The sequence below is a fragment of the Mandrillus leucophaeus genome, unplaced genomic scaffold (genome assembly GCF_000951045.1).
Source record: "Mandrillus leucophaeus isolate KB7577 unplaced genomic scaffold, Mleu.le_1.0 Scaffold339, whole genome shotgun sequence".
NCBI lineage: Eukaryota > Metazoa > Chordata > Mammalia > Primates > Cercopithecidae > Mandrillus > Mandrillus leucophaeus.
The window spans coordinates 1,200,152-1,224,965 of NW_012103576.1; the positions used below are offsets into that span (position 1 = coordinate 1,200,152).

At 40.3% G+C, this 24,814-nt stretch overlaps 1 protein-coding gene across 2 annotated transcripts in view; it reads left to right on the plus strand.

Annotated features, from left to right (window-relative positions):
- FRMD7 (FERM domain containing 7) overlaps positions 1 to 24,814 on the plus strand; it is a 51,693-nt gene that overhangs the window by 15,400 nt on the left and 11,479 nt on the right. The window contains exons 2-5 of one of the 2 annotated variants that reach the window (XM_011988809.1): positions 12,936 to 13,040; positions 14,152 to 14,194; positions 16,134 to 16,212; positions 19,154 to 19,251. In XM_011988809.1, coding sequence (XP_011844199.1) covers positions 12,936 to 13,040; positions 14,152 to 14,194; positions 16,134 to 16,212; positions 19,154 to 19,251 — 325 coding nt within the window. The remainder of the gene's footprint in view (positions 1 to 12,935; positions 13,041 to 14,151; positions 14,195 to 16,133; positions 16,213 to 19,153; positions 19,252 to 24,814) is intronic. The other variant, XM_011988810.1, reaches the window with a different exon arrangement.

Genomic DNA, 24,814 nt, shown 5'->3' on the forward strand with positions numbered 1-24,814 from the left:
TGTACCCACAAAAATTAAAAAATGTAAAGTGAGGTAAACAGAGTGACTATGACAGGAAGAAATGAATGAAAAAAACAAGTTCTAGCTGTTTATCTCTCTCTTATCCTTCATACACCTAGATATTAGTTTTCTCTTTACATTTAAGGAGAGCCTGGTATAATGAAATGAGCCCATTACTGGAGGCCAGAAGACCTGGGTTCCACTCCCAGGTCTGTCATTAACCTGCTGAAAGATCTTAGGCAAGTCTCTTACCTGCTCTGGATCTAAATCTCCCCACTTGTAAAATATGGGCTTGGAGTACATGATATCTAACGGTCTGTTTTGTCCTGGGTGTCTCCTATTGCTAGGTATATACAGAATCAATTTCACGTTAAAATATAATTCCAAGTACCATTTAGAATTTGGTTGTGCATCATGCCCACCACATGGATTTAATGCTAAAGCGTTATGTGGAAACAAACAATTATAATTGTTTTAATTACCCAGAGTAGCTAGTAATTTCTATAAGACTTGGGAACACTGTCTTAAGAATGCTGTTATTACACTGTCACTTTTCCACGGTCTTTCCAATTTAGGCATGATAATTTCAATGTCCCAGGAGTGGAGACAAGATTGCTATTAAGCTGATAATCTTGCTGGTAATCTTGTTCTTCCCCCCTTCCCCCCAACCCCACCCTTAGTATGAAGGTTAACACTGAGCAGTGAGAGTCTCTTAGACTCCATCCAGTTACTCCACCAAAGAATGTGAATCAGATGCAACCTGTCCAGGTCATTGTCAGGCCTGCATAAGGTCTCAGGCAATTATACATAATCACTTCCTTGTAGCTTTGAAAAGGTGTCTGACAGAAGGTATCGTCTATCAGGTGCTGGACTAGCTATCTGATTCCAGAGTTCTCTTCCTAGCTTGGTTTGGTCGGCGTCAATATGGCTGTGGGCATAGGGGGTGGTGGTCAGGCAGCTGTTCAGCTTGATTCTCCAGGACCCCCCAGGATAGTCACGTGGGCCAGAAATCTTTCTGGGCAGTTAATCCTAAGCAACGTTAAGCCTTCCATCTTTCACACATGCAGCACTTTGAACTGCTTTATGTTTTCAGAAATAAAATAAAAACCAGTTGTAATTTGGTGTGAATTTCACACGTGCACAAGCATCTAAAAGGCTTACCCCCACCAGGAAACCTTAAGTACCCAGTCAAACGGTGCTTCCCTCAAAGGTTTATTGCTGAGTCCTGTGGGCTCTGGGGAAAGGGCCTTGGTTCACTTCCTACTTATTCTTTGTTCTTTGATGTGTCTAACTGCACCTTGCTCTCCACCAGATGCTAAAAGATTAGACTGCCTGCAGAGAGAGCTCCATTTTAGAAGGAACTGCTGCTACCTGGTAATTAGCCTCTCACCACTCTTAGCAGTTTTCCTTTTACCAGGAGTTAAAACCCCAGGAAGGGTTACAGTTTGGTCAATGAATTTCTTCTGCCTCTGCCCTGAAGGAGCTCCCTTTCCTAGTTCCCTAGGTGATTTACTGAGTGCAGACTTTCAAATTATGTTCAGCTTATTTCCTAGAAAACTTGTTGCAGCTGACTATATTGGTAAATGTGTAAAATATGAACCTTTTTTAAAAATGTCAGAATATTTGCATTTTTACCAAAAAGTAAAATAGTCTTTAAAAAGAATCCCTCCTAGGGTTTATCCCTCAAGAAGTTCTGAGATTCCTGGATGTAGCCTGCAGAAAAATTCTTACCTTCAGAGGGGTTTAAGCTCTCTGTAAATAAGGTGCACACCTATTGATGTTTATAAACAGAGCTCAGTCGAGTTGAAGGAGTGCAGACCAAGATTTCACCAGATGGCTGAAATTAAATCAGCATCACTGAAAACATGCTTAGCCTAGAATTGCACTAAATGGTATCAAAATGTAGAACTATCTCCACACTTCCTGTTCTAATTAACACAAGTCCAATCCTCTCAGTGGAGTATTCTACTTGGTTCTGGCTTCCAAAATGCTATTTGGAGTTCAGGATTTGAAGAGTAAATGACTGATGGAAATTAGCCAGAAGGAACTAGTTCACAGTTGTCCCCACAAATATGCTGAATGACAATGAGCTTATACTATTATGGATGGAACCGGTTCTGGGCCAGTGTCAGAGTGGGTGATTGGTGTAAGTTACAAAAGGGATAATACATGGGGAAGCTCTGAGGTTTACCAAAAGACCAGAAGGAAAATACCAGGTGGTTGGCCAGACACGCTGGCTCATGCCTGTAGTTCCAGCACTTTGGGAGGCTGAGGCGGGTGGATTGCTTGAACTCAGGAGTTCGAGAGCAGCCTGGGCAACATGGCGAAATCCCATCTCTACCAAAAATAAAAAAATTAGCCAGTCTTATAACCCAGTCTCAAAATAAGTAAATAAATAGATAAAAAATTTAAAAACAAAATTAAAAAATTAAAAAAAGAAAATGCCAGGTGGTGGACTTAATTTTTTATGTTTATTTTTCTTTTTATTTGACACAGAGTCTTGCTCTGTTAGCAAGGCTGGAGTGCAGTGATGTGATCATATTTCACTGCAATTGAACTCCTGGGCCCCCACTTCAGCCTCCTGAGTCGCTGGGACTACAGGCATGCACCACCATGCCCAGCTAATTGTTTAATTTTTATAGAGACATGGTCTCACTATGTTGCCCAGGCTGCTCTTGACCTCCTGGCCTCAAGCAATTCTCTTGCCTTGGCCTTCCAAAGCTCTAAGATCACAGGCATGAGCCACTGTGCCTGGCCCAGGTGGGTGACTTTAAAAGGAATTGGTGAACAAAATAGGTTGTCAGAAGGAGATTTTATAAGTTAATGCCACAGAAAGCTTTTGCTATGAGAAGCCATGATTTTCTTTTCAGACCTGTGCAAATGCTAGGGAGTGTTGAAGGAGGGGTTCAAATACGTGCACACATTGGTGAGGAATATTCTGAGCATCCCCACTCTCAGATAGGTTGGTGTGGGGAGAATTCAGTAACAAGGGATGGGGAGTACGCGAGGCAAAACTGCTTGGGTAGCCCCTTGTTGTGCATGTGGTCTGTGGGCCAATTGGTAAAGAAACAAATGTCAAGGATGAGCAAAGTGATGCATAAAGGTGAATGAAAGACGGTAAAATGAAGCCTAAACTCAGGGATGATGCACATAAACACGTATCCCGGCAGAAGGCAAAAGGGGAGCAAGCCTGTAGGACCTGTAAAGAGAATACCAGGAATCTCTAGGACACTCCCTCTCTCTTAACCTCCCCAAGTCCAATTGCACCTACTATAGAAGCATCTCTCCCATTTTTACCTCTTTCTATTCTCACTACCACTGTCTTAATCCAGGCTACCATCTTTTCTCACCTGAACTATAGCAGCCCCAACTTGGCTACCTGTCACCTGTTTTACCCCCTCCTCCACCTATCCCTTAAACCATCATTCCTCAAAGTGTAGTCCACAGACCAGCAACATCGGTCTCGCTTGGGAGCTTGTTAGAAAAGTATATTCTCAGGCCTCACCACATATCTATAGAATCTGAACCGGCATTTTAACAAGATCCCCAGGTGAATCATATGCACTTTACAGCTTGGGCAGCAATGCCCTAACTACTTTTAGGCTGGTGTCTCTAAGACACAACTCTGACCATGTCAAGTCCCTGCTGAATATCATCCAGCTACTCCTAACCCCACCCTGTACCTCACCTTCAAGGCACATGGCTTCACATGCCACAAACAGCTCCCCTTGGTATGACTTCTGCCCACTTTTCCAGGCCCAGGGTCTCACTTTCTCCTTTAGCAAAACCAAACTGCTTGCAGTTTCATTGTTCAAACCAGGTTTTCTAATCTCTTCTGCCTCTAACACTCTTCTTCTTTCCCCTGGCTAACTCCAATTCTTGCTTCACACCTCAGCTTAGATGTCCCATCTGTTAGAAATCCTTTCTACTACGCTCTCACCCATCTTTATGGGTTAGGTGATCTCACATTACCCCCTGCATACATCCCTCCACAAAATCACTTAGCTCAACCTGCTGTGATTAACCATGGATGTGCCTGTCTTGTCTGCCAGCCTATGTGTTCCTTGGTGGTAATTCCTATGTCTTGTTCATCTCAGTGTCCCCGGAGCCTAGAAGAGTATGTGGCATAAGCAGGTGCTCAATAATCTGTGTTGAATTGAAGGGACAGTAGAAAGGATCACAAAAGGGTAATGGCATACACAAAAAGGAAAGGGCAAGCACATGAAAATTAAGCCCAGAGTTTTGGCAGATAAAAATTACAAACAGGAAAAGAAAAAGCTCGAAAAAGACAAACAATAGAGTAAAAAGCATGCTAAAGGAGAGATGAGGCGTTGACTTTTAGTGTTTATTAAGGAGAAGGTTAAGACTGATGAAACAGTTCTCTGTCTCTGTTTTTGTGTGTGGCTGTTATGGCTGAGACTTACCTATGAAAATGTGGAATCAGAAGGTTAAAATGACCAAAAGGTAATTTATTTACTTGCCACCTGGAGAAATGATCAGCTGATACTGGTTTATCTGAGAGAAAACCAATAGTTATGTATGTGATTCTAAATATTGCAGATCTTGAACATTCAAATAAATATTGCCCTTGTCAAAACAGACCCCTCAGATGGTATAAATGCTAATAGCTAGGTGTAATCCATTCTCACACTGCTATGAAGAAATACCCGAGGCTGGGCAATTTATTTTGTTTTTTAAGAACTTTAATTGATTCACAGTTCCACATGGCTGGGAAGGCCTCAGGAAACTTATAATCATGGCGGACGGGCACCTCTTCACAGGGCTGCAGGAGAGAGAATGAGGGCAAGCAGAGGAAATGCCAAACACTTATAAAACCATCAGATCTTGTGAGACTCACTCACTGTCACGAGAATAGTATGGGGGAAACCTTGCCCATGATCCAATTACCTTCATCTGGTCCCGTCCTTGACACGTGGGGATTATTATAATTCAAGATGAGATTTGGGTGGGGACACAGAACCAAACCATATCATCAGGTGACCACACACCAGGATTTGTCCAAGACAGGCCTGGTTTATACCTGTTGTGACAATATCCTTATTACAAGTGCCCCTTGTTATCCTCTAAAGTGTCCAGGTTAGGTTCATAAATTATATGGGCACCTAGAAGTAGTCAACACTTATTGAGTTCTTCCTATGTGTCAGACACTGTGTAAAGTACTTTACATGAATACTCTCACTAGAAGCTCACTATGATCCCTTTTGAAATAGACATGCAATTCACATAACAGTAAGTTAATCAAATTCATCCTTTTAAAGTGTACAATTCAGTGGTTTTTTTGTATACTCATTATGTTGTGCAACTATCCCAACCATCTAATCCCAGAATATTTTCATCACCTCTAAAAGAAACTCTATGCTCATTATTAGTCACTCCCACCCAGCTGCTGGAAACCACTAATTTACTTTCAGTCTCTAGGGATTTGCCTATTCTGGCTAGTTCATAGAAATTGAATCATATAATATGTGACTTTTTCTTTCTGGCTTCTGACAATTCTATTTTACAACTGAGGAAACTGAGGCTCAGAGAGATTAGTCTGCCCACAATCACTCTTCTACTGGGTAGAGGAGTCGGAACTAGACCCAGGTGTGTCTGGCTCCAAAGCAAACATTCTTAGCCACCATGCTGTGCTGCCACCTCATATTTATTGCAAAGGCTCAGCACATTCTTGGAACTCTTATTTGGCCCTCTGTAGCTGGGCACATTCTTTCCAAAATGCCTCACAAATCTTCATTATTTGAGAGGGAATTTAGTGTTTGAGAAGAGCCAAAAGTCATAAAGAGCAAATATGGTAACTAAAGTGGACCATCAAGCTGGGTCATTGCTATAGACTGACTTGTATTCTCCCAAAATTTATATGTTGAAGCTCTGACCCTCAGTGCGACTTTATTTAGTTAGGACTTTTAGGATGTAATTAAGGTTAAATAATATCATAAATATGGAGTCCTTATCCGATAAGATTGGTAGCTTTATAAGAAGAGGAAGATTCTCTCTCTCTCTTTCTCTCGCTCTCTCTCGCTCTCTCTCCACCATGTAAAAATGTAGTAAAAAGGCAGCCATTTACAAACCAAGAAGGGAGCCCTTACCACAGCCCAACCATACTGGCACCCTCATCCCAGGTCTCCAGCCTCTAGAAATGTGAGAAAATAAATTTTTATTGTTTGAGCCACCCACTCTATGGTATTTTGTTATGGTAGCCTGAACTGGCTAAGACAGTCATATTTGGGGATAAAAAATGAAGCATAACCATTAAGTCAGGAGAATGAGTGATTATCATCTGTGACTTTGAGAATAATTTCCTGAAGGGGGCGTAAGAAATATTTTGAATGCTAGAGTCAGCATTGGAAACAGGGGAAGCATCTATAAGACATTTTGTATGACACTATGCTTTTAACTTTTAGAATACCTATTGTATTTCTCTGGAAAATATAACAAGTATAAGAAAAAAGTAAAAATAACCCATTATGCTACTATTAATGATATGCTATATTTCCTTCCAATCTATCTTTTCCTGAAACCTTAATTGTATAGTCTGTATTTTTTTAAAGCACACAATTAATATGTAAGATACATTAAAATTTCTCTGTTTTTAAAAATCTTTTAATTTTAGGTTTGGGAGTACATGTGAAGGTTTGTTACATAGGTAAATTTGTGTCACAGGGTTTTCTTGTACAGATTATTTCATCACCCAGGTATTAAGCCCAGTACCCAATAGTTATCTTTTCTGCTCCCCTCCCTCCTCCCACACTCCACCCTCAAGTAAACCCCAGTGTCTGTTGTTTCCTTCTTTGTGTTCATAATTTCTCATCATTTAGCTCCCACTTATAACTGAGAACATGCGTTATTTGGTTTTTTTGTTCCTGTGTTAGCTTGCTAAGGAAAATGGCCTCCAGCTCCATCCATGTTCCTGCAAAAGACATGATCCTGTTCTTTTTTATGCCTGCACGGTATTTCATGGTGTATATGTACCACATTTCCTTTATCCAATCTGTCATTGATGGACATTTAGGTTGATTCCATGTCTTTGCTATTGTGAATAATGCTGCAATGAACACTTGCGTGCATGTGTCTTTATGGTATCATAATTTATATTCCTCTGAGTATATACAGTAATGGGATTTCTGGGTCCAATGCTAGTTCTGCTTTTAGCTCTTTGAGGAATTGCCATACTGCTTTCCACAATAGTTGAATTAATTTACACTCCCACCAACTGTGTATAAGTGTTCCCTTTTCTCCACAACCTCACCAGTATCTATTATTTTTTGACTTTTTAGTAATAGCCATTCTGACTTGTGTGAGATGGGTATCTTATTGTGGTTTTGATTTGCATTTCTCTAGTGATCAGTGATATTGAGCTTTTTTATATGCTTGTTGGCTGCATGTATGTCTTCTTTTGAAAAAATGTCTATTCATATTCTCTGCCCACTTTTTAATGGGGTTGGTTTTCTCTTGTAAGTTTGTGTAAGTTCCTTATAGATTCTGGATACTAGACTTTTGTCAGATGCATAACTTGCAAATATTATCTCCCATTCTGTAGGTTGTCTGTTTACTCTGTTGATAGTTTCTTCTGTTGTGCAGAAACTCTTAAGTTTAATTAGATCTCACTTGTCAATTTTTGCTTTTGTTGAGATTGTTTTTGGTGTCTTTGTCATGAAATCTTTGCCCATTCCTATGTCCAGGATGGTGTTATCTAGGTTGTCTTCCAGGGTTTTGATAGTTCTGTGTTTTACATTTAAGTCTTTAATCCATCTTGAGTTAATTCTTGTATATTGTGTAAGGAAGGGATCCAGCTTCAATCTTCTGCGTATAGCTAGCCAGTTATTCAGGCACCATTTATTGAATATGGAGTCTTTTCCCCATTGCTTGTTTTTGTCAGCTTTGCCGATGATTAGATGGCTGTAGGTGTGCAGCCTTATTTCTGGACTCTCTATTCTGCTCCATTGGCCTGTGTGCCTGCTTTTTTACCAGTACCCTGCTGTTTTGGTTACTGTAGCCCTATAGTATAGTTTGAAGTCAGGTAACTTGATGCCTCCAGCTTTGTTCTTTTTGCTTAGGATTTCCTTGGCTATTCGGGCTCTTTTTTTGTTTCATGTGAATTAAAAAAAAAAAAATTTTCTAGTTCTTTGAAGAATGTCATTGGTAGTTTGATGGGAATTGTATTGAATCTTAAATTGCTTTTGGCAGTATGGCCATTTTAATGATATTGAGAATGTCTTTTTTCAAATGTTGTCGAAGGTTGTTGTTGATCAGTTAATTGACAAAATTTGCTAAAGCAAAAACTAATAACAAGTTATATACATATACATACAGACATCTCAAATTTTTCATTTTAACATAAAATGTATACATTTTATTCATATCCCAACTGTTTGATATAGGGCCAAGACCTTTTCTTTAGTATGGACTTCTCTGATTGTATTCCCTTTTGTCTTTCTTCCATAAACCACATCCATAATCTGTCGTCAATGATTTCCAGTCTTGGTTTATTAACTGTGGAACAAGAATATAAATGCTTGCAAAGCATAAGTACAGAATCTTTCCGGATTTTGATGTCTTTCCTCCCTCAATCTTTTATTGCTGTCATATCCAAAACTAATTTGGCAGCACATTTTTGGGGACTCCCCCTTATTGGGTCTTTACAAAAATATAAGTTTAAGTTTCATAGAAACAACTCTTGCTATTAGTGCTCATTATAATTTTTGATATACATACCATTTAATTAAATGATGTAATTATAATAATAAGTAGAGCTTGTCAAAATATTTCCAACAACGTAATCATTAGTAAGCATGGGACTCAATTGGTCGCTGTCAAAGTGTACAATTGTATTCGAGTCGCCTACTATCCATGAGCTTTCATCACAATGTGGGCATCTGCCAATTTTTGTTTGTTTGTTTGTTGTTTTTTGTTGTTGTTTTCTTGAGATGGAGTCTCGCTCTGTCACCCAGGCTGGAGTGCAGTGGCGCGATCTCAGCTCAATGCAACCTCCGCCTCCCGGGTTCACACCATTCTCCTGCCTCAGCCTCCCAAGTAGCTGGGACTACAGACACCCACCACCATGCCCGGCTAATTTTTTGCGTTTTTTAGTAGAGACGGGGTTTCACCGTGTTAGCCAGGATGATCTCGATCTCCTGACCTTGTGATCCGCCCACCTTGGCCTCCCAAAGTGCTGGGATTACAGGCATGAGCCACCGCGTCTGGCCCACATCTGCCAATGTTTTAAAGAGAGAATGGAAAGCATTATATGTGCATTATTAAGTGGAAGTTTGGTAAAGAAAGTTTCTACCATCCTTGTTTATTTAAAAAAAAATTCAGACATGTACAGAGTAAAAAGTTAAAGTCCCCCTTATTCTATCTCCTCTCTAGGAATATTGCTGTTACCAATTTGGTATATATTCTTCCAGATTTATTACTATGCATACATCTATACATGTGCATTGCTGAAGTGCTTATGCATATGTGCATGTGCAGATGATGTGCTGGGCACTGTACTAAGACCTTGATGTGAGTTATTTTATTTAATCCTCACAACAGCCCTATGAGATAATATCACTATTATCTCTATTTTACAGATGAGTAAACTGAGGCTCAGAAAGGTTCAGTAATTTGCCCAAGGTCACGTAATGACTAATTTGTCTCCCTCTTAAGAGGACTATTATACTAATGTACATGAATCAAGTTAAATGTTTGGGTTCATTTATCCACTTATTCAGTAAACATTTATTGAATGTCCACTCTGCCAGGCACTGTACTTAATTCCAAAAATTCAAACACATGGTTTTTATCTTCAGGTATCTAGAAGAGGTAGATCAATCTGTGAGCTAAATGATTTGCCCCAGTTCGTCCAGCTAGTAAGTGAATAGAGAAAGATTACAATCCTGATTTATTTTAACAAATTGGTATATAACAGTCCTAGGTGCACAGAAAATTTGGTAGATTTGTTTTTAGAGCTAGTCATTTTGAATATTATTGTTTCCATGAGAAGATGAGTTTGGAGCCCCCAGGAATCAGTGTCTAATTGTTATGAATCAGTAAATTAAAGATTATAAATCCAAGTTATGAATGATTTGTTTAAATTATAGAGATAGATAGATAGATAGATAGATAGATAGATAGATAGATAGATAGATAGATAGATAGATATTTAAAGGCAGATATTAGGATGAGACAGGATTCAGGATTGGAGTTCCAATTCCTTGGGTGGGAGGACTGACGGGTGGTAAAGAATTTAGATCTGCTAAGGAGCTTGATTAGGATATTGAAAAGTACCAGCTTAAAAAAGAGCAAGCAATTGTACAGAGAATCAGAAGTCCAGAGAAAACAGAAAAGAGAAAGAGAAAACAGGAAAGTTGTATATAAGGCGGTATTACGAGAAAGAGAATCATAACATCAAAATTGAGAAATTTGATCATAATGATAGAAAAAAATTAAAGGCTGCATGTTGAGACAGAACCAAGACCTTACCTATTACATAACACATTCCACAAAGCTGGCCAATTTCAATGTACGCTATGGAGGACTGAAGAAAAATGCCTCTCGCAGAGATGGGGGCGGAAAGCTTGAGCTACATGAGTGTCTGACCTCCAAATGCATAAATGCCAAAGGCTTTTAGAGCCAGTTGGCAACACTTACAGGGATGGAAGAATCAGGGAATTATTCTTATAAACATAGTATGGGATCTTACGGAAGGAAACAAAAATAAAGCCTTAATTAGAAACCTTAAAAGAATGGTTACATATTCTTTGTAATTGCAGAAACATGTAAATATACAAACACATGGAACATGGCAGTGTTGATAGGGAGGATTAAGTGCCCTGATGGAAAATAAAAATAAAATATGAAAAGGAGAAAGGAAAATATTGAGCTTCTTAAATTGCTTGCAAAAAAACTGGAGTCTATGACAGAATTTGGTCCTCATGACTGAAATGTTTCTTTGGTGTTAGAAAAAGTATTGCTGTCATCTCTCTCTTTAGAAATTCTTTTTTTTTTTTTTTTCGTAATAAAAATCCCGTGGCAGCTCCTTGTCCGTGAAGGATTTTAAAAATAGGAGCGATTTCATGTGTCTGCAATGGTCTGTGTCAGCACTTGCCCTAGGCAAGGTTGCCACACAGGCAAAAATGTACCCCTCTCCTCTACAAACAGGCCCTCCCTGGCAACCCCATTCCCTTGGTGCCCCCCCAGGGGAACTGACCCCCTTTTCTTGGACTACAGCTCCATTGTGATCTCCCACATCAAATCAAACCCCCTTTCCCTCGGTAGAGCAGCTCTGTCTCCAGGTGCAAGGGATGAAATAGGTTTCACCCTTTGCAGCCTATTTTCATTTAAAAATAGCACCCGGGTTAACCCAAATGAATCTTGAGTCGGTGGAGCTCTGGGCAGTAAAACCAAGTACAGAGAAGTCCATGGGGAGAGGGGCATAGTTTTTGTCGGTGGGGGAAGGGGGTGAGGTAGGTTGCCTTCCTGAAAGCTATTAAATCCCAGATGTGGGCTCTGTTCAGTGTGGTGCTGCCTTGAGGGAGGGAGGAGGTGGTGGTGGATGGACTCTCTGACCTCTCAAGGTTGCTGTTAATTCTATGGGTCGGTGATTTCCAACTACATTTCCCCGCGCCTGGCTTCCTTTGCAGTACTGTAGGCACCGCGTGACTCGGCTTTAACTAGGGGTTTTCAGCAGCCTGTCTTTGTGCCTATCAGCCAGGGCTCAATTTTCCCATCACGGTCCTCCCTGCAACAGCAACCCCTGGGTTCAGCAATAGTGGAGGCTGAAAATCAGCCCCAGCCATACTCAGCTCAAAGAAATTTTTCACAGAGAGCTCTTCAAAGCTCCTGTTCTCAGAGAAGTATAAGAAAGGGACTGTTTTGTGCTCACAGTGTGTGTGGGCTTTATGAAGAAAAAAAATCTGTGGCCTTATGTGAACAGAGTATGCTGTATGCAGATTTGGTGGGCAAAGCTACAAAATGAAATCTACTCAAGGGGCTCATATAATCATATGGTCAATTTCATGTTGGATCAACAAACATTCAGGAGCCCAATACTATGTGCCAGTCTCTGAATTAGAACTGGTGAGTAACAAGAAAAATAAAGCAAAGTCCCTGCTATGGAGAAATTCAGTCTAATGGGGAAGATAGACATCCAAGGCAAGAAGTGCTAGGCTTGAGGTAAGTGAGGGTGTTTGGAGGCATAGGGGAGCTTGCCCTTGGCTCAGCCTGCGGCTGATAGGGATTGAAGAAAGCTTCCCTGGGGAGATGACATCTGAGCTGAGTAGGAGTAAGCCAAACCAAAGAAATGTGGAAAGAGCGATAGGTGGAGAAGGATGACATGAGCAGTGGCATGTAGGCACACAATGACTGGACAGGTATGGGGAACTAAGAGCAGGCTGCAGTTATTAGAGAGGAAAGTGTCAGGAGGAGCTGGGCAAGAGGCTGGAGGGGCAGGCATGGCCACAGAAGGGAGAGAGAGCTGAGTCTCCTGTGCTGAGGAGTACAGGCTTTATCCTGAGGGGGAGCCACTGAAGGATTTCAAGCAGGGGAGTAATAGGGTCGGATTTACATCTTGACTAAACTATCTGTCAATTTGGAAGAAATCATTCAAATTGCCCATGGGATGAACTGATTAAAGAATTCCATTGAAAGGGTAAATTTGCAGATGTAGCCATAGTTAAGTGCAAGGCTCTCTTTTTTCCAAGATGGTTTGTCATGAGACTTTTTTAGGGATGTCGCTAAAGCAGCGTACAGACAGATACGTGGATCTATCTGTAAAGGTCAACATCTTTGAAAAGGATGCAGGTCCTCTAAATAGTGCTTAAAGGAAACAGGGCTTGCAGAGAGTCTTGTGACTTCTACCCTTTATTCTGTGCTGCAGTAACAGTATCGGGTTAGGAATGCAAATTGTGCTATCATCTTTTTGTTTTGTTTAGCAAAAGTCATCTGGGAAGGCATTGTTTAACCTGAGTTGCAGCCATCTAAATCTTGCTGAAAAGGAGTATTTTGGATTAGAATTCTGCAGCCATTCTGGAAATAATGTAAGTTGGTTTCATTATAGGGTTCTTTGTGTCTAGCATTGCTTCTAAACGCAGGTTGCGGCTAGGTATACAGGGTTCAATTCCCTGATTGAAAATGAAAAACTATATGCACCCTTGCAACATGATTAGATTTAATAACTAGTGTTCCTCCTCCCTCTTTGTTTATTAACAGTCACCTTGGCCAGGTGCGGTAGCTCATGCCTCTAATCCCAACACTTTGGGAAGCTGAGGCAGGTGGATCACCTGAGGTCAGGAGTTCAAGACCAGCCTGGCCAACATGGTGAAACCCCATCTCTACTAAAAATACAAAAATTAGCTGAGTGTGGTGGTACATGCCTGTAATCCCAGCTACTTGGGAGACTGAGGCAGGAGAATCGCTTGAACCTGGGAGGCAGAGGTTGCTGTGAGCCAACATCGCACCACTGCATCCTAGCCTGAGCAACGGAGTGAGACTCTGTTTCAAAACAACAACAACAACAACAAGTCACCTCAGTTTGCCAAACACAAACGCTTTTACCCCACGTTCCTGTTTTGTCACTCTGTGAGCAGCTATGCATGCTTTAGCAATTTTGCCTTTCCAGAGCCTGGACCTCAACCTGCAGAATTAAGACTTTTAACCTCACCAGTGAATATTCAGAGGAATCTCCTTTCTCCTTTCTCAGGCCCTAACATTCGTGATATTCTTCTGCTGTGTCCTGCCTTGGTATATCTGTGATCTGGCACCTTCCCAGAAAGGCTCATTATGTCTATTAGACTGGCATTTGGGGACTGGAGGGTTCAAATGTGGAGCCAAATGCCTTCATTAGTCTTTGTAGCAACTAATGAGCCATGTATGTGACACCTCTGTCATCCTACTAAGGCAGTGGAGCAGTGATTCAAATGTCAACAAGAAAGAGTTTATAGATCAACAGTGTTCACTGTCATTGGGAAAATATAAGGGGGCAGATTAAACATGGTATGCCACCTATTTGACATTGCTGTTTGTTTCTACCTTTAGAAGTCTAAATAGTCCTGGTACTTGTTTATTTCATGTTAATCTTTATCTATTACTGAAAAAAAAAACTCTGCTCAGTGCCATGCTCTACCAATTTTTTCATTAATGTTATTACAGGTTTGGTTGGAACTTTTGAAGCCCATAACAAAGCAGGTAAAAAGTAAGTATGGAAAAGCATTTAAGGAATAGAGTTCACAGTTAGAGCTTGAAAAAGGTTTCAGCAACCTCACACAATTTCTCATTTTAATATAAGGGGAGAAAAGGGCTTTGAGATATTATTTCAATCCTTAATACATCCAGTGAATTCAGCAATTTAGAAAATTATTTTAATTTTGCCTGAGATGAAAGAAATCATGCTGCTGGATCTTTGAGTAAATCTGAAGAACTCTGGTAATTACAGTACTCTGTGGATTGGTTTGAGGAATATATCTCATTTTCTGGCACTGCAAATCTTCGAGCATCCTTGATGTCAATCTGCAATGCCATTCACTGTCTGCCTGAAGATTCTTTAGTTATATCCTGTCACAAGCATTATTCATTCGCTTTAGTTCATATTTGAGTGCCTACTATGTATGAAATATTTTCTCCCTATATTTTACAATCTAGTGTGATGGATCTCAAGTTTCAGTGTGCATTAGGATTGCCTGAGTTTCTCGTTAAATGCCGATTCCTGGGCCTTATTCCTGGGTTGCCAACAACCTGCATGTTTACAGAATTCCACAGATGTTTCTGAGGCAGGCGGATTTCTTTCAGGATTTTGCACTGTTTTAATGTCTGTTTTACTGGTTCATCTTCCACTACCTGCTCTTTACATGTTAGTGCTTCCCAAAGTTCTGTCTGTTCCCACTGCATAAGTATCACCTGTCACATTATTCCAACAGCTTCCAAACCCATTCCCCCCATTCATCATCTACATTACTCCCAAAGAAATCTGTTGAAAATACCAACCTGATCACATCACTCTTCTTCTTAAAATGCTTCCATGTCTCTCTACTACCTACCCTTCAAGCAATAAAGTCCCACTTCCTTAGGATGGTACACAAAGCATTGAAATCTGGCTTCCTTCCTAGCCTCGTCCCTGCCACTAGCCACTTCGTATTTCTACCTCTGCTGACTTTGACAAAACTAATCTCAGATGGAGGCTTAGCAGATAAAATACAGAATGCCCTATTAAATTATAATTTTGATAAACAAAGAATAATTTTCTTATATAAGCACATCCCATGCAATTGTTGTTTATCTGAAATTCAAATTGAACTGGGAGTGCTGCACTTCTTATTCACTAAATCTGGCCATTCTACTCGGGTCTCAAGTCCTCTAGGAGGACATCCTTGACCTCCTCCAAACTCTTTTCTCCCTTCTCTGCTTCCCCAGCACTCAGTGCTTATAGCATTTTAGGGTGTTGTAATTGTCTAGATGTCTGTCTCTTCTACTAGACAGTGAGCTCTTAGTTGTCTTTTTACTCCCAATACCTGCTTTGCACATAATGGACACCAACAAATATTTACTGAATCAATGGTGTTAATGCTGCATGTGTGCATTTATGTTTTGTGTAAAAGTTAATTTTCAAATGCAAGCAGGTGTGAAGATAAGCATATGTGTTTTCTTAATATTATATTATAAGTGTATATTATAAGTGTATATTATAAGATAGATAGAGGCATCAGTCCATCGTGCTTCGAATTCTCTTTATGAGATACTTAGGCCCGGTAATGTACACCTGCCTCAGCTGAAGTTGAACCCTTCTCTCAGTCAGGAATGCAGAATCCCAACTAGCAAGTGCTGTATTTCTATAAATGGGATACTTCTTAGGAGAGGACATAGTAGGTCCCAAAGGGGCACATTTATACAAATAAACTCAAAGGAAGACAGGGTAGAAAGAGGGGTGGGAGAACTTTCCTAATCGCTGTACACATAGAGACACAATCCAGAAATTGTGACACTTTACACATGTGATAAATGGAAACATAGAAGTCTGTAGGAGGGAGTGATGGGGAGGGGAGGGAAGAGGAGAGGGGTGTGTGTGTGTGTGTGTGTGTGGACCTATAACTGTTGTGATGGACATTTAAATAAAACTTATGGAGATATTGTGTTTTAAGATCCTAAGGAGATTGTTTTCAAATTTATGGTGAAATTTTTCCCAGTGGACCCTGGACATCTGCGGGAAGAACTTACAAGGTATAGTGATTACCTGTGTATCTCTGCATGATGTTACTTAAGAATCATTATTCTCCATTTATTGGGGGCAAGTGCTTCTGGCCCTTCTCACAAAACTTGGCTTTAAGTCACTCTCTGGGAGATGGTGAGGATCTGGAGAGAGGGTGGGCCTAGCTGGTTCCCCAGGTGTTCATCTTCCAAAGGGTGGAGACTACAGGAAGAAAGAGGGGTGTTCTAGAAGTTCAAGCCTGGGCATCCACTTGGGGATTATGCCATTAACTACTACAACAATGAGTGTGCTGTCCTTCATGACACCTGTGTTTCAGTCAGAGAGGGCAGCTTAACAGCACAGGTATAATGCCAGCCGATTTCCATGGAAACTGAAAATGTGGGGGTTGTGAATGTATCTCACGGAAGACAAAATATTCTGTAATGATGATAAATACTTATGAAAAAATGTCCTTCAGAATTACAAAGTAAACCTACTTCTGCAGAAACATATTGTCAACAAAACACTCCTCAAACCTTACTCTATTTTCTAAACTTACACTTTTTTTTTTTTTTTAAGAGATGGGGCTTTGCTATATTGCCCAGACTGGTCTTGAACTCCTGAGCTCAAATGATTCCCCTGCCTTGGCCTCCCAAAGTGCTGGGATTACAGGCATGAGCCACCATACCTGGCTTAGATTTAGACTCTTATACATGAAAGAGGTCTCAGAGATAATCTAATCGAGCCCTCTTAGTTTACAGATGAAGAGATAGGTCATGGGAGCTAAAATGACTTGTCCAAGATCGCTGGAGGTTGCCAGTTATTCTCCTTGATGTCTTCCCCCGAAAAGAGTTCATGGCCAGTTCAATCTTTGCCCCTTTTGTAAAGACTTTTCTCAACGGCCTTTGCAAAAGTCGCTTTTTACAAGCCTGTCTTTCCCTCTTTCTCTACCCTAATTCTCTCTTCACATTTGTGAGTTACAGGCCACTTTCCCAAATAACTTGATACCTTGGTATATATATGTATGTGCATTTGCTAACCCATTTCAGTCGAGTTTCAAATTGTGACCAATTTTGATTGAGATAAACTCCCCCCACTCCAAAAATAAATAAATAAATAAAGAACGGGAAAATCAATGTGATGATAAATGATTCATCAGCTGTTCAGAGCAAGGATTTGGTATTTGTAGCAGGCAGCTGCCTTCTTAACAGCAAGGAACGTGTCAAATGACAAGAAGTTCCCTTTCTTTCATGCTAGGAGCAAAACGAAATTCACCTTTCCTTTAGCAACTCAAGCTGATTATTCTCATTTACAACTATATTTGAAAACAGGCAATGGCAAAGGTTAGGCTTCATTTATTTGTTTCCCATTGGTCCATTTAAATAATACTTAACTGTAGTTGAGTTTACAAGGATGCCTTGTCTAGGCTAATACGTGGGTTTCTGAGAGTAGTGTGCAAATATAATTTTTCTAATTGAATGGTTTCTAATGTATAAGGGGAGCTCATAATTTGAAGGAGTATAATGATGAACACTTTTGTAAACTGAATAATCACCTACTCATTTATCTGCTTTTTCAACCTAGATTTTCATGTATCACTTGTGATTAATTTTGATTCACTACATTGCCTTCAAGGCTTAATTGGTTAAAAAGGAAGTCCACATAGACCTTTATTTAGAAAATCACATTTTTATAGGGAAATACCCACAGTACTCAGTGTTTTAATTTATAAAACAAAATACTGGGGCCAGACGCAGTAGCTCACGCCTGTAATCCTAGCACTTTGAGAGGCCAAAGTTGGGGGATCACCTGAGGTCAGGAGTTCAAGACCAGCCTGGCCAACGTGGTGAAACCCCGTATCTACTAAAAATACAAAAATTAGCTGGGCATGGTGGTGCATGCCTGTACTCCCAGCTACTAGGGAGGCTGAGGCAGGAGGATCGCTTGAACCCCAGAGGCAGAGGTTGCAGTGAGCTGAGATCGTACCACTGCACTCTAGCCTGGGTAACAGAGCGAGACTCTGTCTCAATAAATAAATAAATAAATAAATAAATAAAATATTGGAACCAATCTTGGACCATGTAAGAAGGTAATTAGTGGTAGGTAGTCTTTATTATACACATTTCTTTCCAAAATTTGATTCTCCTTTGAGAATGACTTTTTTGTAAGTGTGCGATACATGTTATCTGTTTAGCAGAGCCCTAGATACCAAGCTGCATTTCATAGGTCCCTGATGAGCTTTTGGTGGGAAAAAGGGCAGTTTGGTTTAGTTCTTTTCAGCAAACATTAATTATACTGACTCTGTAAAATTATGTGTTGGGTACTGGTAATACAGAGAAGGTGGTCCAGGCAAAGGGAATAACAGGCAGAAGCATAGCCCCAAGTTCTTCATTTCTGAAACACAGTCTTTTGGACAGGAGGCAGCCTGAATTCAGGGGCAGACCTAAGTTCTAGCCACAGATTCACTATCCTTGGGTGATATGACCTTGTCAACATCACCTAGCACCTCTCTTTCTATAATTGTAAACTGGGGTGATCATTTCTTGCTCCACCAACCTAAGTTGTTATGGTAGTGCGTACTTGATAGCGTTTTGTAAACTGTACACTACTAGCCTCCTGAGTGCATTTGTTCTTGCTGGATCTCCTATTCTCTCTAGCTGGGAATGTGGCTTTGCTACGTGGCAGAAACCACCAGAGGATGATTGGCCAACTTCCTCAAGTTGGCGGGAGGATTTGGCCAGGGTGATTCCTAATGGCTGTGAGGCCTGCCAAAGTGTTCGATCAGCCAAGTTGTGGTCCAGGTCTGGTCTGGGGCTGAAGCAAAGCCTATGCATTACTCACCACCCCAAAAAAGGCATCTGACTGACTGGGGGCACCATTCCTTTCTTGAATCATCTTGGATCTGGGAGAAAGAAAATGCTTCTTTCTTATTCCTGTTTCTTTCTCAAGAGATTCTTCCCAATTTCTTTGCAGGTATCTTTTTACTCTTCAAATAAAGAAGGATTTGGCTCTAGGAAGGCTTCCATGCAGTGACAACTGTACAGCATTGATGGTATCTCACATCTTACAATGTAAGTAGCAAATGTCTGTCTGCTTTGGGACCTATCAGCCAGGTAGAGAACCAAGCACAGGAGCTGAGCTCCCCACACACACCCATCACTGTGTTAGGGTTTACAGAGGAGAGAAAGCCTGGATAAGATACAGAGAAACAGCATAGCCTGAGCCTGAGTTTCCTTGTCTTTAAAATAGTGACAAGAATACCTTTGGTTCTGTGGATTAAATGTAAATGCTGATTTTCTTCTACCCCAGTCCAACCTTACCCTCCTACCGTCTCTGGAATTGCTGTCCAGGAGCTGGTTTGGGCTAATCTGGGCATGGGCTTTGCCAGACAGGTCCCCACTCCCTCTGCTTGCCCCAGGATACTTCTCTGATACATGCTGTCTGTGGCACATAGTCACGTTTGTTGTGATTTCCCTGTTGCTCTTTATCATGATTTCAGAGAACAAAGCACAGAGTACAGCAGGCAGTGAGAGGCTAAAAGGGAAAAAAGCCCCAGGCATTTATTAGCGTTCCCCATATCCTAACAACCAACAAGTAGCTGGACTAGGCTGAATAACGAAGGTAGGTAGAAAGTGGTCTGGAGAATAGCAGGGGCCTTGCAGGGAGGGGGGTGATGCCTGGCAGGCCAGGCTGCTCCTACAGCCCCAAGGGCAAGGTGTAGGCAGCTGGAGATAGTATCTCTTCTAAAGCCAGCTGGATGTTTTCTCCCTTCTAGAGAGGCCTCCAAAGAATAGGCTGTTTCTTACTAGTCCTGCAGGATCAAAATTTCATTTTTTGTATCTTAAGTTCATTTTTGACCTCTGTACTTTACCTTTCTGATAGTCCAGAAATGGCAGATTTCTAATTTCACCCCAGAGCCCCAGAATGCAGTGCTTAGATAGGGACAGTGTCTGAATAAGTGTTTACCAAGTGACTCCTGACAGGGACAAGCAATGAGACCTCTAAGATCTCAGAAAGGCAGGGGGCAGTAAGAGAAATGGTAATCATGGAAGGCTGTTGGAGAAGGTAGCTTTTGTGCTGGGCCTTAAAGGGACACATAGGAATTGGATAAGTACTGGTCAGTAAAGGAAACAGCATGAAAACAAAAATGGTGGTTGGACAAGAAGTGGCATATATAGGGGATGAAAAATGACCCAGTATAGCCCAAACATAGGGTCTGTTTAGAAGAGGTGATGGAAAATGCACCATTTTGAAGGGTCTTGAATGCCGAGGACACTAACCGTCATGTCCAGTATTGTACTTTGGCACTGGGGTGGGAGTACAGGGTAGAGCAGGTAGAGGAAACAGTGCTAGAAGACATCCTTCTCCACTAGCTGCCTGTTGAGGCAGCAGTCAGAGGATTGGGGCTCCCAAGCAGTCTCTAACGGGGGAGCCCAATTTCATGCTTAACAGTTCTGCCTTAAGGATTTGAGCATTCCCTAGTGGCCATTTCAGGCATAGCACAGAGCACTTGAGCTTTTCTAGAGGATATTGTTTGTCAGTAGAAACTCTTTCCATGGAAAAAAACTAAAGTTCCAACTAGGTAGTTCTTCGCAATTGATCCCAGTGAGACTATTTCACCGAACTCTAACGTGGTATGCAGAACACAACTAGATTTGTCTAATTTTCCATTCATCTAATATTTGTTGGATACCCGCTATATTTTAAGCATTCAAGAACCTCCACATTCCAACTTTCTCGTCTCCTTTGGTTTCACTTACACACCTCCTACTCTAGCCAGACACTCCCTCCCAAACACAAGTTGTGCATTTCAAATGAAGCGTCCCTCTTTTATGAACTCCCTCAGTAACTCTTCTTGGTCGTTAGTTCAAGAAAATTGTATCATGTACCTACCACATGCCAGATACTATTATAGGCACTGGGAACACAGCAATAAACTAAACAGACAAAAGTCCTTGCCCTTGTGGAGCTCACATTTTGGCAGTGGGGTAGAATCAGACAATGACCAAAATAAGTAAATAAATTATATAATACGTGGCAGCATGTGATAAGAGCAATGGAGAAAAATGAAGCGTAAGAGGGAGATGGAGGAATTCTGCGGGCAGATACTGAATATTTATATTTTTAAATTTTATTCTTCTTTTATGGACAAGAGTTAACGTTGGCATAAATATTTATTTTATGAGATGGGGTCTCACTCTATCGGCCAGGCTGTTCTCGGCCCACTGCAACCTCCACCTCCCAGGTTCAAGTGATTCTCCTGCCTCAACCTCCCGAGTAGCTGGGATTACAGGCACATGCTACCACACCCAGCTAATTTTTGTATTTTTAGTAGGGACAGGGTTTCACCATGTTGACCAGGCTGGCCTTGAACTCCTGACCTCAAGTGATCCTCCCGCCTTGGCCTCCCAAAGTGCTGGGATTACAGGCGTAAGCCACAGTGCCCAGCCAGCATAAATATTTAAATAAGGTGGACAGGGTAGGCTTACTGCGAAGATGACAGCTAAACAAAGACTTGAAGGAGGTGGGAGGGTAAGCTATGCAATAAAATCATGTGAAAGAGAATCCTGGCAAAGAGAATATCCAGTGCAAAGGGCCTGAGGTGAGAGCATGACTGGGGTGTTCAAGAAACATCAGAAAGGCTTTTGTGGCTGGCTGGAGCTCAGTAAGAGAGGAAGAGAATAAATATGAGGGCCTTAAAAGCATATTAAATGGTCAGGTGTGGTGGCTCCTGCCTGTAATCCCAGCACTTTGGGAGACTGAGGTGGGAGGATCGCTTGAGGCCAGGAGTGCACATCCAACTGGCCATCTCTTTTTTTAAAAAAAAGTATTAAAGACCTATAGCATAACTCTAAATGAGCAGATAAACCACTGAAGCAATTTAAGCAGAGGAGTGAAATAATCTGAATTAGGTTTTGACAGGGTCATGTTGGCTGCTGTGGTGAAAACAGACCTCAAGAGGAAATGGTGGAAGTGGGGAGACTAGATAAAAGGATATTACGGGAGAGCGAGACCATGGTAGTTTGGACCAGCATGGTAACAGTGAAGGTGCTTATAACATTTGTCACCTTCTGTTACTGGAGATATTTACTCATTCGTATGTCATAATTGTGTTCTTAGGTTGCTATAGTCTTGTACAGAGAGAAAAATAAGCACAGCCTTATGTGCTTTTGTTTTTCTTAGGGTCAACATGGGATTTGTGGTTAATAAACTGGAAAATTGGGGTGTGTGTGTATGTTTGTGCATGTGATTTATTTTAAAAAAAAACAGCTCTATTGAGGTATAATTTACACATCATAAAATTCACCCATTTTAAATGCACAACCCAATGATTTTTAGCAAATTTACAAAGTTGTGCAATCATTACCGCAATCCACTTTTAAAACATTTCCATCACACCAAAAGACATCTCTCATCCATCCCTACTTGCAGTCATGCCCTGTTCCCACGCTCAGCCCCAAGCAAACACTAATTTGCTTTCTGTTTCTATAGATTTGCCTTTCCTGGACATTTCGTGTAAATGAAATGATAAAATATGGGTATTTTGCATTTGACTTTTTTCACTCAAAATAATGATTTTTAAATTAATGCATACTCTAACATGAGTTGCAGCAGTTTGTTCCTTTCTTTTGCTGAGTAGTATTCCATTTATGGATTTACCCCCTCTTTTTTTTTTTTTAGACGGAGTCTCACTCTGTCGCCCAGGCTGCAGTGCAGTGGTGCGATCTTGGCTCACTGCAACTTCCACCTCCTGGGTTCAAGCAATTCTCCTGCCTCAGCCTCCTGAGTACCTGGGATTACAGGCAGGCACCACCACGCCTGGCTAATTTTTGTATTTTTAGTAGAGACAGGGTTTCACCATGTTGGTCAGGCTGCTCTCGAACTCCTGACCTCATGATCCACCCACTTCAGCCTCCCAAAGTGCTGGGATTACAGGAGTGAGCCACTGCGCCAAGCCACAGTTTGTTTATCTATTAACCTGGTCGTGGACATTTGGATTCTTTTCCAGTTTAGCTATTATGAATAACGCTATAAGCATTGGCACACAAGTGTTCTTGTGGACACAAGTCTTCATTTCTTTTGGGTACATTCCAAGGAGTATAATTGCTGGGTCTTATGATATATTTATATTGAACATTTTCAGAAACTGCCAAACTGTTTTTTAAATTGTTACAATAACATTAGAAACGTACAGGGTTTCTGATTTCCTCACACCTTCACTAACACTTGGTATTGTATATCTTTTTGATTATGACCATTTTAATGGGTATGAAGTATCTCACTGCAATTTTAATTAGCATTTTCCTAATGACTAATGATGTTGAGCACAGTTTCATGTGCTTATTCCAATGTTTTCCTTGGTAAAATGCCTAGTCAAATCTTTTGCCCATTTTTAAATGAGTTTTTATGTTATTATTGAGTTTTAAGAGGGTTTTATAAATTCTGATTAAAAGTCCTTTATAAGATACACAATTTGCAAGTTTCTCTTTTAATATGTGGCTTGGCTTTTCATTTTGTAAGGATATCCTTTGAAGTACAACAGTTTTAAAATTTGATGGAATTTAACTTTCTGTATATTTTTAGTGGATCGTTCTTTTGGTGCTGTATCTAAGAACTCTTTGCCTAACTTAAGGTCAAAAAGATTTTCTCCTAGAACTTTTACAAATTTACCTCTTATAGTTAGATCTATGATCCACTTTGAGTTAATTTTTTGTGCGCTTGCATGGAGTATAGTGTGAGGTAGGGGTCCAATTTCATATTTTTGTGCGTGGATGTCCATTTGTCGCAGCAACATTTGTTGAAAAGAATATTATTTTTCTTCATTGAATTGTCTTGGCACATTTGTCAAAAACCAATTGACCATAAATGTAAGGAATTACTTCTGTGCTCTCAGTTATGTTTCATTGATCTATATTTCTATTCTTATGCCATTACCACACTGTCTTAATTACTGTAGCTTTGGGGTAAGCTTTGAAATAAGGAGATGTACACATTGCCCAACTTTGTTCTTCTTTTTCAAAATAGGTTGGTTATTCTGAGATCTGTGCATTTCCATGTAAATTTTAAAGTCATTTGTAAATTTCTATTTTTAAAAGCCTGCTGGGATTTTGATGGGGATTGCATTGAATTTATAGATCATTTTTTGGAAAACTTGCCACCATAACAATATTGAATCTTCTTGTCTGTGACCATGAACTATCTCTTCATTTATATAGATCTTTTAAAAATTTCCCTTGGCAGCATTTTGCAGTTTTCAGTGTGTAAGCCTTACACTTCTTTTATTAAATTCATTCCTCATTATTTTATTCTTTTTTGATGCTATTGTAAATGGAACTTTATAAAAATATCATTTTTAGATTATTCATTGCTAGTATATATAAATACAATTACTTTTTCTATATTGATCTTCTATCTCATGCTACCTTGCTGAACTCATGTATTAGTTCTAGTAGTTTTTCATAGGTTCCTTGGGATTTTTTTCTTTCCTTTTTTTCCTTTTTTCCTTTTTTTTTTTTTTTTTTTTTTCTTTAAGTTCTGGGAGACTATGTCACAAAAAAAATAAAAAATAAAAAAATAAAGTCCCCCACCATCAGTAGAACAAAAATAAACCCTTTTTTAATTTTTTTTTTTTTT